This window comes from Neltuma alba, unplaced genomic scaffold, assembly GCF_004799145.2.
Source record: "Neltuma alba isolate B1F8T4 unplaced genomic scaffold, ASM479914v2 tig00006143_pilon, whole genome shotgun sequence".
Lineage (NCBI taxonomy): Eukaryota > Viridiplantae > Streptophyta > Magnoliopsida > Fabales > Fabaceae > Neltuma > Neltuma alba.
This window is the reverse complement of record NW_021634366.1, coordinates 25,946-40,593: the sequence shown is the minus strand read 5'-3', so window position 1 is coordinate 40,593 and position 14,648 is coordinate 25,946. Positions and strand designations below refer to the sequence as shown.

The 14,648-nt window shown below is 33.1% G+C and overlaps 1 protein-coding gene across 1 annotated transcript; it reads right to left on the bottom strand.

The window, feature by feature from the left end:
- Positions 1-8,349: 8,349 nt before the first annotated feature.
- On the bottom strand, positions 8,350-11,510 carry LOC114749722 (transcription factor NAI1-like). The gene is made up of 5 exons (XM_028938267.1): positions 11,475-11,510; positions 10,865-11,321; positions 10,635-10,765; positions 9,399-9,836; positions 8,350-8,427 (listed from the first exon to the last, which is right to left on the bottom strand). Exons 1-5 carry the CDS (start codon positions 11,508-11,510, stop codon positions 8,350-8,352), a joined length of 1,140 nt encoding a protein of 379 aa, XP_028794100.1.
- Between the last annotated feature and the right edge of the window lie 3,138 nt (positions 11,511-14,648).

Sequence of the window (14,648 nt, the reverse complement as noted above, 5' to 3'; positions counted from 1 at the left end):
TATCAGTGGTTGTAGGTATACGTCTATATCATTTCCAGGTGCTTTCTTGCCAGGAATGATCATGGATAGCAAAAAAGAGCTAGGTTTCATACACATCTAAGGCAGGAGATTATACGGAATTAACACCACAGGCCATATACTGTAACTGGTGCTCATATTACTAAAGGGATTAAAACCATCAGTCACCAATAAAAGTCAGACATTTCTAGGATTAGCAGCAAAATCTGGAAACTCTGAGTTGAACGCTTTCCATGCCTCAGAATCTTGTGGATATCTTAACTTGCCGTCTGGATTTTTATCAACATCATGCCACCATATATGCTTTGCCATCTTTGATGACATATATATTCTCTGCAGGTGCGGCTTCAAAGGAAAGTACCTAAGAATTGAAATATGAAAATATATAGTAGTTCATTAACAAAATAATTGTAAAAAAATAATGAAGCAAATATATTACTGAAGTAATAAAATAATTTAAAAAATAATAAAGCAAATATATTATTACCTTATTAACGATGTAATTTCTAAAGAAAAATTAAAGCAATTATATTAGTTTATTAATGACATAATTTGTAAAGAAAATGAAAACAATTATGATTAGTTTAATAATGACAAAAGTTATAAAAAAATTTAAGCAAATAATAAAGCAACTAATACCTTAGAATCTTTGCAGATTTCTTCTTCTGCTTTTTTCCCTTCCGTGTGGGCTTATACCTAGATGTCTTGCACCTTGTACAAGTCTCTCTACTGGCATGCTCTCCGTAATATAACGTACAATCATTTGGGTAGGCATCAATTCTCATGTAGTTTAAGCCAAGCTTGTTAATCATCTTCTTCGCTTTATAAAACAACGATGGGAAATTCACATGAGGGAATGTGTCTGTCAATAATTCCAGGAGCATTGACATTGCCTTGTCTATGATACCGTATAAGTATTTTATATGATATAGCTTTACCATGAATGATAGCTTTGAGTACTTTGTGCACTCGTGATATAAAGGCTTATCAGCATCATCTATGAGATCAAAAAAACTTCGAGCAGCTCCGTTTCTTATGAACTTTGGTTCAGGTCCTTGTACTTCTTCAGTTGATATGTGTTTGTGAATCCCAAATGCATCATGCACAGCATCATTGATAGGGTCAAACTCCTCTACTTCAACTCCTATTCGGGAAATTGCAGGAGTTGATTGATCAATCATATCGTGTTACTCACCATGTTGGTGCCACTTATTGAAATTGTATTTAGGACATAGACAAAGAAGCTTACCATTAGTAGTTGCATGCGTAGAAGCAAATTCTAGGAATGACGTCAATTCAGCCAAATATCATTGGGATGTACGCGGCAACTTGATCCATGACCTATCCATAATTTATGTAAGCAAGAGTAGGGAAAGATTTCAGAGAAAAGCTCAAATGGAAGTGAAATGGCACTTTGAAACGTTTAAGCTGGTTAAAAAGGAGCAAAGCAATGGTCAAAAAATCTGTAGTTGTTAAATAATGGCTACAAAGTGCAAAAATCACTGCTAAATCCAACGATCACACATTTGTAACGGTTAAATAACCACAGCAAAATGACAAACTACTGGTAACTCCAACTGTAAAAATATTTATAGCTGTTAATTAATTGTTACAATATGACAGGCACCAAATTCAATTTTGGCAATTGTAGAGCTTAATGTAACCGCTAGTAATTTTTGCAGTGGTTTTAAATTTGCAGCGGTTTATTAAACCCTACAAAAAACAGTAGTAGAGGGAAATTTGATTTCAAATTCAAGCATTTGTAGTGGTTTATTAACCTCTACAAATTGTAAACCGCCAGTAAATATTTTTTTATCCAACATAAATATTGATTTTATTAATTTCAATTTCCAATTTAATAGTTATGTTTTAATTTAATTAATAAATTTAATTTATGTTTAATTTTATCGAATAATTATGAAGTAATAAAAAATGTTAATACTAATTTAACTATTTAGAATCGAATATAAAATTTTAATTAAAATTTGAAATATTGTTTTGTTTATCGAATATAAATATTCTTTCTTGAAATTTTAATAATTTCTATTTTAATAAATTAGAATTGAATTATATATTATTTTAATTTGATTATATTTTTTTAATTAATTTCAATTTCCAATTTAATACTTACTTTTTAATTTAATTAATAAATTTTATTCATGTTTAATTTTATCGAATAACTTTTAATTAATGAAAAATCCTAATACTAATTCAAATATTTAGAATCACATGAAAATTAAAATTCAATTATTAATAACAGTAATCTATATATAGAGAAAATTTTGACTGATAATAAAAATAAAAAAAATCCTCAAATATCGACCCTCTACGATGACTCCACAAAATCATAGGGTTGAGGCTGGGGTGGCTAGGATGAAAGATCATCGTCTATAATGTCAATATCAGGCAGGACAAGAGGAGGAAGTTCAGGAGTTACCCTTTGCCAAACAATCTCCATCATCGCATTGGCACCTTTCATCTACTCCTCATATTTGGCCTGTCTCCTGCCTCACGAGCCTGATACTAGGCCTCAAACTGCTCACGAAGCTGCTTCACTATTGGCTCTCTCAGGCGCCTTGTGCCAGAAAAGGTTTGGTGTGATGCTGTTGTTGACTGGGAGGTTCCCGCCTCAAAAGATGCATGACAGCCTCGATTGTAAACAGTACTCAGTGTGGCATAAAAACTGAGTCCCCTAACCCGTCCTGGGTGCTTAGGTCTGGTTAAACCTGCCCTAAGTGAGGTGATGGAGTCCACAGCTGACCCTTGAAACTCTCGCAGCTCTACAGCACTCTGGGTCATCCTCTCCTGCGAAAACAATTTTATCAAATTAAATAAAATTAACATAATTTTAACAATAAAAATATGAACATTAAATTTAAACACTAAATAAACAATAAAATTGTAACTAAATACAAATAGCAACTTCCTCGGCATGCTCAGATATAGGAGTGCCGTCCCTATGCTTATGGAACTGTGGCCACATCTCGCCTAAGGTAGGCATTCGTCCCTCCTCCTATTGCATCTTCCTCCCTTGCCAATTTATAATAAAACAAAAGAATATTTTAATTATTTAAATTCACACACACATATATATACATGTACATATAATTTGATTAAATTTGTAGCATTACTCACAATGTCATTATAGGTCATAGCAAATGACTTCGAACCATATGCTGGGTATCCTGATGGCTGCGACTCACGATGTTTCTCCAAGAAAGACACTGCAATAAAATATAATAAATTTAGTTAATGTGTAATGCAATAACCTAACAATAATGCAATAAATTAAAGTCATACCCTCTCTCAAGTGTCACCCTAAGCTGGACAAATGATGCCCAGCCTTTGGCAAGATGCCATCTGGCATGTATGCCTGCATTTCCTTTAGGGGTCTCGTCCTATCATCTTTCTTTGTATTGTACAAGTGGCCCCTCCTGTCCTTCCAACCGTCCCCTAACTTTTTCAGGGCATATGTCTTCATGTTATCCCCGATGACAAATTTTTTCTGCAATTATAAAATTATGATTTAATTAGTAAGAAATCAAATTCATAATGTAAGTCATAATTATTTTAAGGAAAATATTTAATCCTAAATTTCAAATACTAATTAATTACCTTCAGCAGCTCCCAGGTGTCGCTCTTGTTCTTTTGTGACATCCTCTTCCAGGTGGGCTCGTAGATGGGAAATATTGTATATTGTCCACCTAGATAAGCTAGATATCAGTTGAACAGATGTCCTCCCAACTCAATTGGTTGCCCATGCTCATTCAGAGGGACTGTGACATGTGCATCCTGAATGTAATGCATGTCCTTCACATTTAGTCTCCTCGTGGACCTATTGCCCATTGGGTCTGCACAATTAAATTGATAATGACATAATATCAATAATATTTAATTATTAATATTAAATAACTTATTTTACTTACCCACAACTGCCACCTCCGAACTGCTCAACCGTCTACTAGGTCAACGCGGCAGCTGCTGGTGGTGGTCCTCCTCCTCCTCCTTCAGGTCCCGTACCTCTCCCTCCACAGGACCCTTGAATCCACCCTCATCCCCCCAGGTTGAGATCGAAGTGCTCATTGATCTCATAATCTTCCATGCTGATCATGGGCCCCTCATCCTCCTCTGTCGACTCCTTGGATGACCCAAGCCTCTCAGGATACCGAGGGGTCTCGTAGATTCAATGGGATCTTTACCGTATCAACAAGCCATGCTATTTAAACAATAAATAATTAATTAAACAATACAAAATACAAAATTTATTAAATATGACTTTAATAAATTCTAAACATTTTACAATTACATTTGAAACCATAAATAAAAATTGAAAAATTTCTACCAACTCCAAGTTTCTGAAATTAAATAAAATACTACAAAATATAATTAAAATAATATCACTCCTAATATCTAATAAAATTAATTACTAAATAAACGAATTTTATCATTAAACAATTACAAATAACATGTAAACTAAAAAAATTGAAGGCAATAAAATATATAATCATTACAATTAATTAATTCAACAATTTAAATCACATATAACTAATTAAACAAAATAAAAAACTGTTTAGATATGGATTTAATAAATTCTAAACATTTTATAATTATCTTCCAATTCATAATTAACAATTAAAAAAGCCAATAAATTCAACTTCTTTGAATTAAATAAAATACAAATAATTGTAATTAAATTAATATCACTCCTAATGTCATATAAGTTGATTACTAAATAAATATATTTTATTATTAAATCATTATAACTAACATGCAAACTACAAAAATTTAAAACAATACGAGATATAATTATGAAATCAAACAATATCAATGTCAATTAAATAACTAAACTAAAATAAAATAAATATTAAATGAATACAATACAAATTAAATATTTAAATACTGTAACTATAAAATAAATTAACTAATAAATGAATATATATTTATACCTGGATAGCTGGAAATGGACCTGAAACTACAGTGGATTTGAGGAAAAATTGTGACAGAAACCGTACACACACGCAGTGAAAGTGAAAGAAGGAGGGGGAGAGGGTTTATATAGACACCGAACATTTATAGTGATTTTAAAAATAACTGCTACAAATGTGATATTAGTGGCAGTTTACCTTACAACCGTTACAAAGTCTATGACATGTGTCGTACCTCTATCAAATAACTAAACACTTTGTTGCAGTTGTCTATGTAACCACTACAAATTTGCAATACTTTGTAGCGGTTAAACTAGAACTGCTACAAATTTTAACCATTTGTAGCGGTTTTATATGAAACCGCTACAAAAATCAAACGTTTCATTTTCTGCCTTTAGCACAACCACTACAAAATAACCGCTACAAATAGTTTGTTGTAGTTATACTATCATAACCTCCACTACATAACTGTTACAAATTTAGTGCCAATCTCCTGCCAAATGATGGAAGGGTGAGCCATTTTTGTAGCGGTTATTTGCACGTATAACCGCTATAATGTGTGACACAGTGAAATTTGGGTCAACCAATGCAGATTTATAGCGGTTTTACGTTAAAACCACTACAAGTCTTTGATTTCTAGTGGTTTAATGTATCCGCTACAAAATAATCACTACAATTTGCTCTCTTTTTTTGTAGTAAAGTGATCAGATAACCAACTGTATATACACCTTACTTCTCAAGCTTATCATTTGGATGTCAATCTAAAGAAATTCATTGACTAAGGATATCTCATACCAGAATTCAAGGATGAGGAGAAAGAGATTTGTGAAGTTAAATAGAATATTCAGAGCATTGAGGCAGATATGGACAAGGGACATTCTCAAACTATATATGTATCCTATCCCTCTTACCCGACCAGTTATCATCCTGTTTCATGTTCATCTTCACCTACATATTATCCTAAGTCCTTATCTAATTATAGTCAAATCTTCAAGATGAGCTATTCTATATTCAGACAAGTGAGGCAGTCAAAACTATAACCTAAGCCTCCTCAACTGAAACCTACACAACCTTTTCATCTAAGACCAAGACCTCTTTTTAATCCTGACATATCAAAAGCCTGTCCCTCTTATACCAAATCTCTAGCAAAAACCTCTTAACCTTCTACTAGTCTTAAAATAACCACACCACCATTCTTCCTACCTAAACAGTCCACCCCAAAGTGAAGAAAATGAGAAAACCAAAGCTCCCATTGCCTCTCTACAAAATAAATTTTAGGCGTTGCCTATTAAAAACTATGAGTCTAATTTGGATCCTGAATTCTTTGAGAATTTAAAAAGCTCTGACTCTAATGGAGCTCTTGCTGATATTTCCAAAGTTGGTATGGTCCCACTTTCTCCTATAGAGCCTATTGTTCAAGATACACCAGATGAATGTCCAGAAGATGCAACTTTTTCCAATCGTCTAGAACAACTGGAGGACACCTTAAGCCTACTAAAGTCCTTGGTTTATGTTTGATAATCTCCCTCCTCATAAATGGAGAGAAAGACTTCACAAATTTGGCGCTTGGCTTGATCTATAGATGTGTAGGCCTAGTGTTACTGTTCAAGAAGTTATTTCAGAATTTTGTCTCAGATTCACTAGTAATCTACATGAATGGTTTCAAATCATAGATGATTGTCATAAAGCTGCTGTAGCTAATTTTACTAGAGTTGGGCAAATTCTTGGTTTGATTTATAAATAATTTATTGATGATTTCAATATCATCAATAGAAGGAATCAATAAGAATATTTTGAGATGAAATGTCATTCTCTTGATAGAAGAGATTTGCAAAAGTATTTTCAACAAATGTCTGAGAAATACTATATGTTGGAGGAGGGACTTCAAGATGTTAATATTAGACATGTTTTTATTGCCTCTCTTCTTGATGAATTACCGCTAGAGCTTCATCCAGCTATTAATGCCTTGCGTATCTCTCAGAGAAATATATCAACTTGCTTTGTCAACTGTCCACTCTAGATAAACCCTGTGAACAAAGAAAATTCCTCAAAGAAATGATGAAAGGCCAAGTCAAATTACAATCTGCAAGTAGGAAGCCTTATCTCAAGATTAAGTGTAAAGGTCAAAAAGAATGCTCTTGTTCTACAAAAAAAGAAATCCCATTTTAGAAAATACAAAACATCAAAGGATTTTTATTTTCAAAGAAGAAAAAGGACACGGCTTTTTAGATTTTTTGAAAGACGATCTCCTCATTCCAAAAAGTCTGATAAATGTTATCTTTATGGGAAGAAAGGGCATTTTGCAAAAGCCTGTCCAAACAAGTCAAAGAAGGAAATGAAACTGTTACAAAATCTGGAAACCATTCTGATGATTCAAGATAATTAAAATATAGAATTTATTCTTGAGGAACAATCTGAACGAGATACTGCTGTTTTTTTTTTTTTTGGGGCCAAAATCCTAGCAAGATTGATAGCCTTAATCCCACCTGTGGACAAACTTAACTAAAGTTTAGATTTTTTTTTTTTTGGGTTAACGTGCGAAAGTATTTTTCCAAACTCAGCCCAATGTTCTAAAGTTATTTGTGATGTAATTTGGCTCCTTGAAGTATTTAAAATTGTGCACCTTCATCTAATGTTAACAGAAGTATTTTCTTTATCTATGAAATTGATGACTCAGCTCATATTGGACTAAAAAAAAATCCTAGCTGCCAGACCACATAAGCAAATGAAAAGAAAAAAGCATTAGAGTCTCTGATTTGGTGGTGCAACCAAGGATGAGGAGGGTGGCTGAGGGAGGAAGGCGCGAAGGTGAATTTCTCTCTGGCGCCAGTTTTGTCAATCATTAATACTACTCAACCGGTTCTAAATATATAACTTATTTTATAGTATAATTACAAAATGGGAACTGGAGGAGTAATATCGATTATTTTCCCTCTTTCTGGCTCCTTCTTGGTCGAATATTAGACAAAGTCATATAATAATATAATAGTAATCACTATGATAACAATAATAATTAAAACAACTAAAGGAAATAACAAAAAAAAAAAGAAGTAAATTAAGTGACAAGTTTTAGGTGGGATTCATTTTATTGATGATTGAAGCAAAAACTCTAACATGCTAAGACCAATAAATATAAATATATACACACTGTGATCAAACACAGCAAGTTTGGACAATACATTATATGGTAATCAAACATATATATCATAATTTACACTAATCCGCATACAATAATAAACTATCTTATTGTTGTTTTTTCTTTATTGTTGCGACAAACAACACCAAATCATAATTAATAGTATTCAAAAAGTTTGAATCATTTTTAAAACATGAGATTCAATCGTCACTTGGCGGGTAAGGTTGTTGATATACTTGATACCCTAGCATGGATTTCTCTTAGTGGTTCTCACTCAACTGTCTTCAACAGTGTCTTTCTCAGCTTTTTCACAAGTTCCTTCACTGGAATGCTGCGTTCCTCATCGACCTATAACAACAAATTATTCATCATATGAAATTGCTGGGGGGAAAAATTTATCATACATGTTCTTCATTAAACTAACGATTTTATAGAGAATTTATGAATTGTGGCTGCTTGTGAAATAACTAATAATTATACTACATGTTCTTGAAATTGTACAGCTTTTCTTGTTGGAAAAAACTCATCCTATTCTCTGATTTATAAGTCACTTTTAATGTGTCATATTAGAATCATGAAAAATCTTAAACCTCGTTTGCCGTGTTTTAAAATTTAACTTTTTAACTTTATTCTTATTTACGATGTACAATTTCTCAAAAAAAAATAATTTATATAATAATAAATGAAGAGTAAAACTATATATTTATGTTAAAAATTTAACGGTGAGACTTACAAATAAGACCAAAAAAACCTTCCTCTCTTTGCTTGATAAACTGGACTAGAGGAGTATATAGAAAGAGGGTCTTAAAAACTAAAGCTATATATGTGTGTGTATACAATATCAACGTATTGGCTAAACATACACACACACACACACCTGTTTGTTGTAAAGATATAGCCAAGTCTCGTCTCAATACTCGAAATCAGAATAATATTTTACTTGGATTTGTAAATTCAAGGAACATAAATTAATTAATGATAGTTTTGAGAAATACTAGCCGTGGAACCTTGAAAAACACGAGGTACAACTTTAGTTCTTAAAAAGGAATTTAATATTTTATTAATGCTTCTTTCTCTGATATCATTAGATTATAAGAATTTTTATCGTCATTTCCCCCTTCTCCATGCTATATATGGTTCTTGCTTGAGTGTTTGAGAATATTTTTATCAGATGGGGGAAAACAAACATAATAATCAGATCGAGTTTTCTCCTATAATTGATTCTGCTCAACCAAGCACATAACAGAAACAGAAACTAAATGTGTGTGTGTGTGTGTGTGTGTGTGTGTGTGTGTGTGGATGGATGGATGGATGTGTACCTCAGCAATAATGACCATATCAAGAGTGGAATTTCCAAACGGCAACACACTGTGACTGATTATGGAGAAATGAAGATTGTGGAGCTGAGCCAACAAGTTAAGGGTGACGCCTTTTTTATTCTCACAGTGGATTCTGATGAGGACTTGTCTGTGTAAAACTCTTGCTTCAACTTCAGGAAGGGTTTCACAAATTCTGAAGTAATTATCGGAGCTCATTTCACAGGAGGTTGTCTCTTGAATGTCTTCAGCATTATTATTATAATTATTATAGAGCTGGCTCGACGACGACGACGACGTCTTCTTATTCTTCATCATGTACCTTGACACTGAGGACTCCAAGCTACTCATCTTCTTGTTCTGTTCTTCTAACTCTTTCACTCTCTCTTGAAGTTGCTTCACGTGAATTATGGCTTCGCTTAGTATTGAAGCCTTGTCAATCTATTAGTTGATGAGCATTTCATCCAAATCATTCAATCAGCTCAACATTTAGATTAAACAACACAACAAGTTCATATATGAAAAGCTCTGTGCATTTGTGCATTTGTCTGGCTCTGGCTACTAGTTTACAAAATTTAAGAAGTCAACTAAAATCGATTAAAGACAATAAATATGTAAGAAATATTTTTTCCCATAATTTTTCTCAAATATATGCATATTTATAGAAAGAGTTGGGGGGGAGGGGGAAGGAGTAGAAAAATGATGAGGGTAAGAATAAAAAAACGTGCATTAAAATTTTAGGCATCTCCAAAATGTAACTTATAAAAAGGAAGGAGGGAGGAGTATATGAAACAATTTGTGGATTTGGCTACTAGTTCTAACAAAATCCATTTCCCTGAAAAGCAATTTTTGTTTCCATTTGCAAAATGTAGGTTTTGGGTTGATATTTCCTTTTTTAAAAGCTATTTTAGAATCAACTAAAATAACAAACATTCATCAAAACCGGGCTTGTACGTAAAAAGTCAGTCAATTTGCCAAAAACTCATGATATTATTTCTGGTTATGCATACCCACATCTTTTATACTTTTCCATTCAATTCCAGTCCTTCATCAGATTTTAGAAAATCACAAGAATCATAATATAATTTAATTGGTCCATCGAAGCATCAGTGATAATTACGAAAAGATGAAAAAGGATCCGAACCCTAATTTTGAATAAGAAGATGAAAGAGATGAACTGGTACTTTCCAAGTGTTGAAGAAGAATCAAGACATAATGAAATGAATGAATTCAACTGACCTTCTTCAAACCAGGGATTGTCGCTGAGAGTGCAATGAACTTCTCAGTGAGTTCTTGTCTCCTTTTTCTCTCAGCCATTATGTGATCCAGTGTCTCGGATGAACTTCTAGTCTTCTTTGTCCCTTGATTAGCTCTTGGCTGATCACTATTTTGGTTTTCTAGGGTTCGTTTTTGGGAAGCGCGCGTGCCTCCTCCCCCTCCTCTTCCTCCTCCACCACCTGTAATACTACTCTCTAATTTCTCTTGATTACGACTCTTGATCGCCGATTCGTGTTTCCGGTGACCACCGTCGGAGGTGGCCGGGAGAACTGTTGAGTTATCGAAGGACAGAATATAAGTTGACGGGGACGACGAGGCTACTGGTTTGTCCGAGAAGCTACCAAGTTTCGAGAGGGTTGAGCTCGAGTTGTTAGGCCGCTTCAGCTGGCCGGCCCCGGAATCGTTGTCCAACGATAAGCGGCTAACGATGGGGGTTGTAACAGCGGCGGCAGCGGCACCACCACCACCACCACCATCTGATGCGGCAGTGACGGCGGTGTTTTGAATAGAGGAAGAGTGAGTACTGTCACTCTCAGAAGAGAAAGAAGGTTGGTGAAAGATCTCATTAAGAAACACATCATCCTCATCATCAAAAGAGTTATAAGGCTTGTGCGATTGATTATTGAAGAAATCGGTCTCATCCATATCCTGAAATCAAAAAATTAAACCAAAAAAAAAGAAAAAAAACAGGGAGAAAGAGAGAGATCCATGAGAACTAATCAAACAAGCATAACCATAATGATTTTCATCATGAAACCCTAAAATAGAATAGCTAGGTTAGATATAAAAAATTATGATTACCAGATCGGAGAACCAAGTCTGCCATGGAACCTCCATTAAAGTTGGGAATTTGGATGAGAAGGAGATAAATAGAATTCTTCTGATAGTAATTAATATGGGCACGAACTTATGAACAAGAGAACTGAGTTATATAATAGTAATCCAACCCAAGGGTTTTGCAGGGGATAAACGACACATGCATCAGAGTGAAATGGACATAAAAGAAATGACTCGTTTAGCATGCAACTTGTTTTTCCACCGTTGATTGTTTTCACCTTAGGGTGGGACCCATGAACTAAAGGGCACAAGAAGCCTTTAATTTCTTTATTTTGTCCCGTCCAGATATATGAGATGGGACTGAATTTTGCAGATACGCATCTCGTGCACCAATTATTAAAAGAGTAGTTTTGTAAAGTACTGATGAAAGTGTAAAGTTCTCTTTCTTCAGGACTTGCATATTATTCCGACTTCCAAGATTTATGGCCAAGAATGTTCAGACAAGGAGAATTACAAAATGAAGGTTGTCTTAGCTTCATCAAAGTGGGAGAAATCCTTTTTTTTTTTTTTGGGTTGGGGCCGGGGGCCCCCGGGAAGAGTGCCCATGTTTACGTGTAAGGTAAATGATTCATATTACTTTTAATTGGGGGTGGGGTGAGGAGAAAAGCGATTTAAGTTGGCGTGAATGACAATGACTATTGTCCCTTTTATACAAATGATTGAAGGGTTTCATTTTCAATTGTCTCGCACGAGCGCGCGCGCGCACATACACAACTAGTTCATTAAAATTAGAAATAATATTTAAGTCATTAAATTTATCTCAAATCGAAAAAAATTTTCAACTTTATTCATATTAAATGAGGTTGCAAAAGGAAAAAAAAAAAAAAAGAGTTACTTTTAAACATTGATTACAAGGGCACCACCGAGTGCTTAGATCGATTGGTAAGAATGTTATTCTAGCTTAACCAGAAATCTCAAATTCAAACCCTAGATACGTTATAATTTGGTGAGAGTGAGATGCCTTGCATAGTAAACCCACATTCCCACTAATCTGGATCAGTTGGTTGCCGAAACCGCCGGACACCGAAGGTTATCACCCCAAAAAAAAAAAACAGTAATTACAAGGGCAAAATTGATAAATAAAGCATTAATTATTCTCTAATTAATATATATTTTGAACCAAGCCACTGCTCATCAGTCATCACAATAATGAGCACCATGGTGCTCATTTTTGGGGAGAGATACACACCATCTGGTCCAAAAACAATTCTAACGATTCAGATTAAAATTTCTAACTGATGATATTTAAATAATAAAATTATTTTTTATGAAAAATTAACAGTTTAAAGGTTATCTTTAATTTTGATCATGTACCCACTAAGATATTTTTTTTAAAAAAAATTAAAATAACAAAATAAATATGGACTATACATATCTAATCTAGCCTGTCTAGATTCGGTGCTTATCTCTTGGCTATGAGCACCAAAACTCAATTCAGCTATTCCTCTAAAAATGATTTATATTATTGCGGATCAAAGAGAATATGTCAAGGTCTTGTAACGTAACTAATACATAGCATCTTTTTTAAGGCTTCTTAATGAGAGTACGATAAGTACGTGAGTTATAACAAAATAAATAAAAAAAATCTAGGTGGGGAATATTGTCCTTAGTCCTTTCACCCCAAGAAATAATTGATCCGAATAATGTAAATATTTTTATTAAATATAAACAATATTTTCAACAAATTTAGATTATTGCTCGAATCGATTGCTTCGTCAAAATTTATATGGAATGTTAGTCACTTTTCCATCAAAAACAATCGAGAGAATGAAACTCACCATAGATTAACTCAATGAATTTTCATTACACATACATATATGTATGTGTAGTCGGTGAACTTACATAAAGTGCTGGGAATGATGCTTTTCTTTTTATTTATTTATTCTCATGAATAAAATATAATATAAACAAGAGATCTAGCTTGTGTTAATAATTACAAATAAATGTTCCATGTCTGGATGTTGCTGCCTTTACTTTTTTTAAATCAATTTTAGGGTATTTAGATGGAACCAAATTATAAGTTTAGAAGTAGTTTTATGATATATGAAGTAAATACGTAAAAAAATTCATCTCAATTTATAAAAAAAATATTTTTAAAAAACACTTATCACGACCCCAGGCCGAAGTGTGAGGAGAATATTCTGTGGCTGGTCCCCAAGAAAAGGTGGGAAAAGAAAAAAGGCAAATGCATGAACATGCGGTTAAAGATTTTGGCAATATTTTATAATATCCTTGTCTGTTCCTCGCTCCCTTGCTCTTCGCATTCTCCCGCATCTCTATTTTTTAATATTTGCCCAAAAACAGTAGGAACAAAGAGGATCTCGCAGATCAGCACGAGGGCTACTGAGAGTTCAGCGTAGGGCTTGCTCAGCCACTTTTGGGATATTTATATATAAATATATATATTATAGGGAAAATCCTAAAAAAATATCATTGAATTTCAAAATTCCAAATATGAATTACTACAAAAATGTGTTGTCATTTGTTTTTCAAATATAGTCATTTTTTTATGAGTGTAGTAACCAATATTGATTTGGAATTTTAAAATTCAACCATTATTTTTTTGGGATTTTCCCATTATTATATGCATGATTTAATTACAAAATAAAATTTATTTTGATATTCATTTGTACGATGTGAGATTATTTAAAACAAACTATATTAAATACTCTTATAATAATTTACTAGTTAAATACTACAATTAAAATTAGGTTGTTGAAGTACGTACAAGAAAAATAACATCAGAATGCTAGATGTATCATAAATGAAATTTAAATATTGAATACACTTGAGAAATAATATCAGAATATTGGATGCTGTTTTATCCTAATTTTCATTTGTACCTAAATTACCAACATGTTTTATCAAGAAAAATGTTTTGCTAAATGCTATATCCAATTTATTGGTTAAATATGAACACATTGACGCCAGACGGCACTTCTTCTGTTGTCAAGACTAGAAAAGTCTAAGATATGAGAAGCACCACTCATAGAAATATTCGTTATATATGTTAGAGTAATTATTGCCGCATATATATATATATATATATAATAATTTTGGATTAATTTCGATTTTATAATGGTTTTTTAAGACAAAACGATAAATCTAGTGTTGAGTTCTTCAGAAAATTATTCTCAC

Bases quoted from the DNA above. Each gene is read 5' to 3' on its own strand.
- LOC114749722 (XM_028938267.1), bottom strand. From the start codon at position 11,510: ATGGAGGTTCCATGGCAGACTTGGTTCTCCGATCTG. The intron at 10,766-10,864 runs GTAGTATTACAG...ATCAGCCAAGAG, and splicing joins TAATCAAGAGAAATTAGAGA to CTAATCAAGGGACAAAGAAG. The intron at 8,428-9,398 runs GTACACATCCAT...TTGTTGTTATAG, and splicing joins ATATGGTCATTATTGCTGAG to GTCGATGAGGAACGCAGCAT.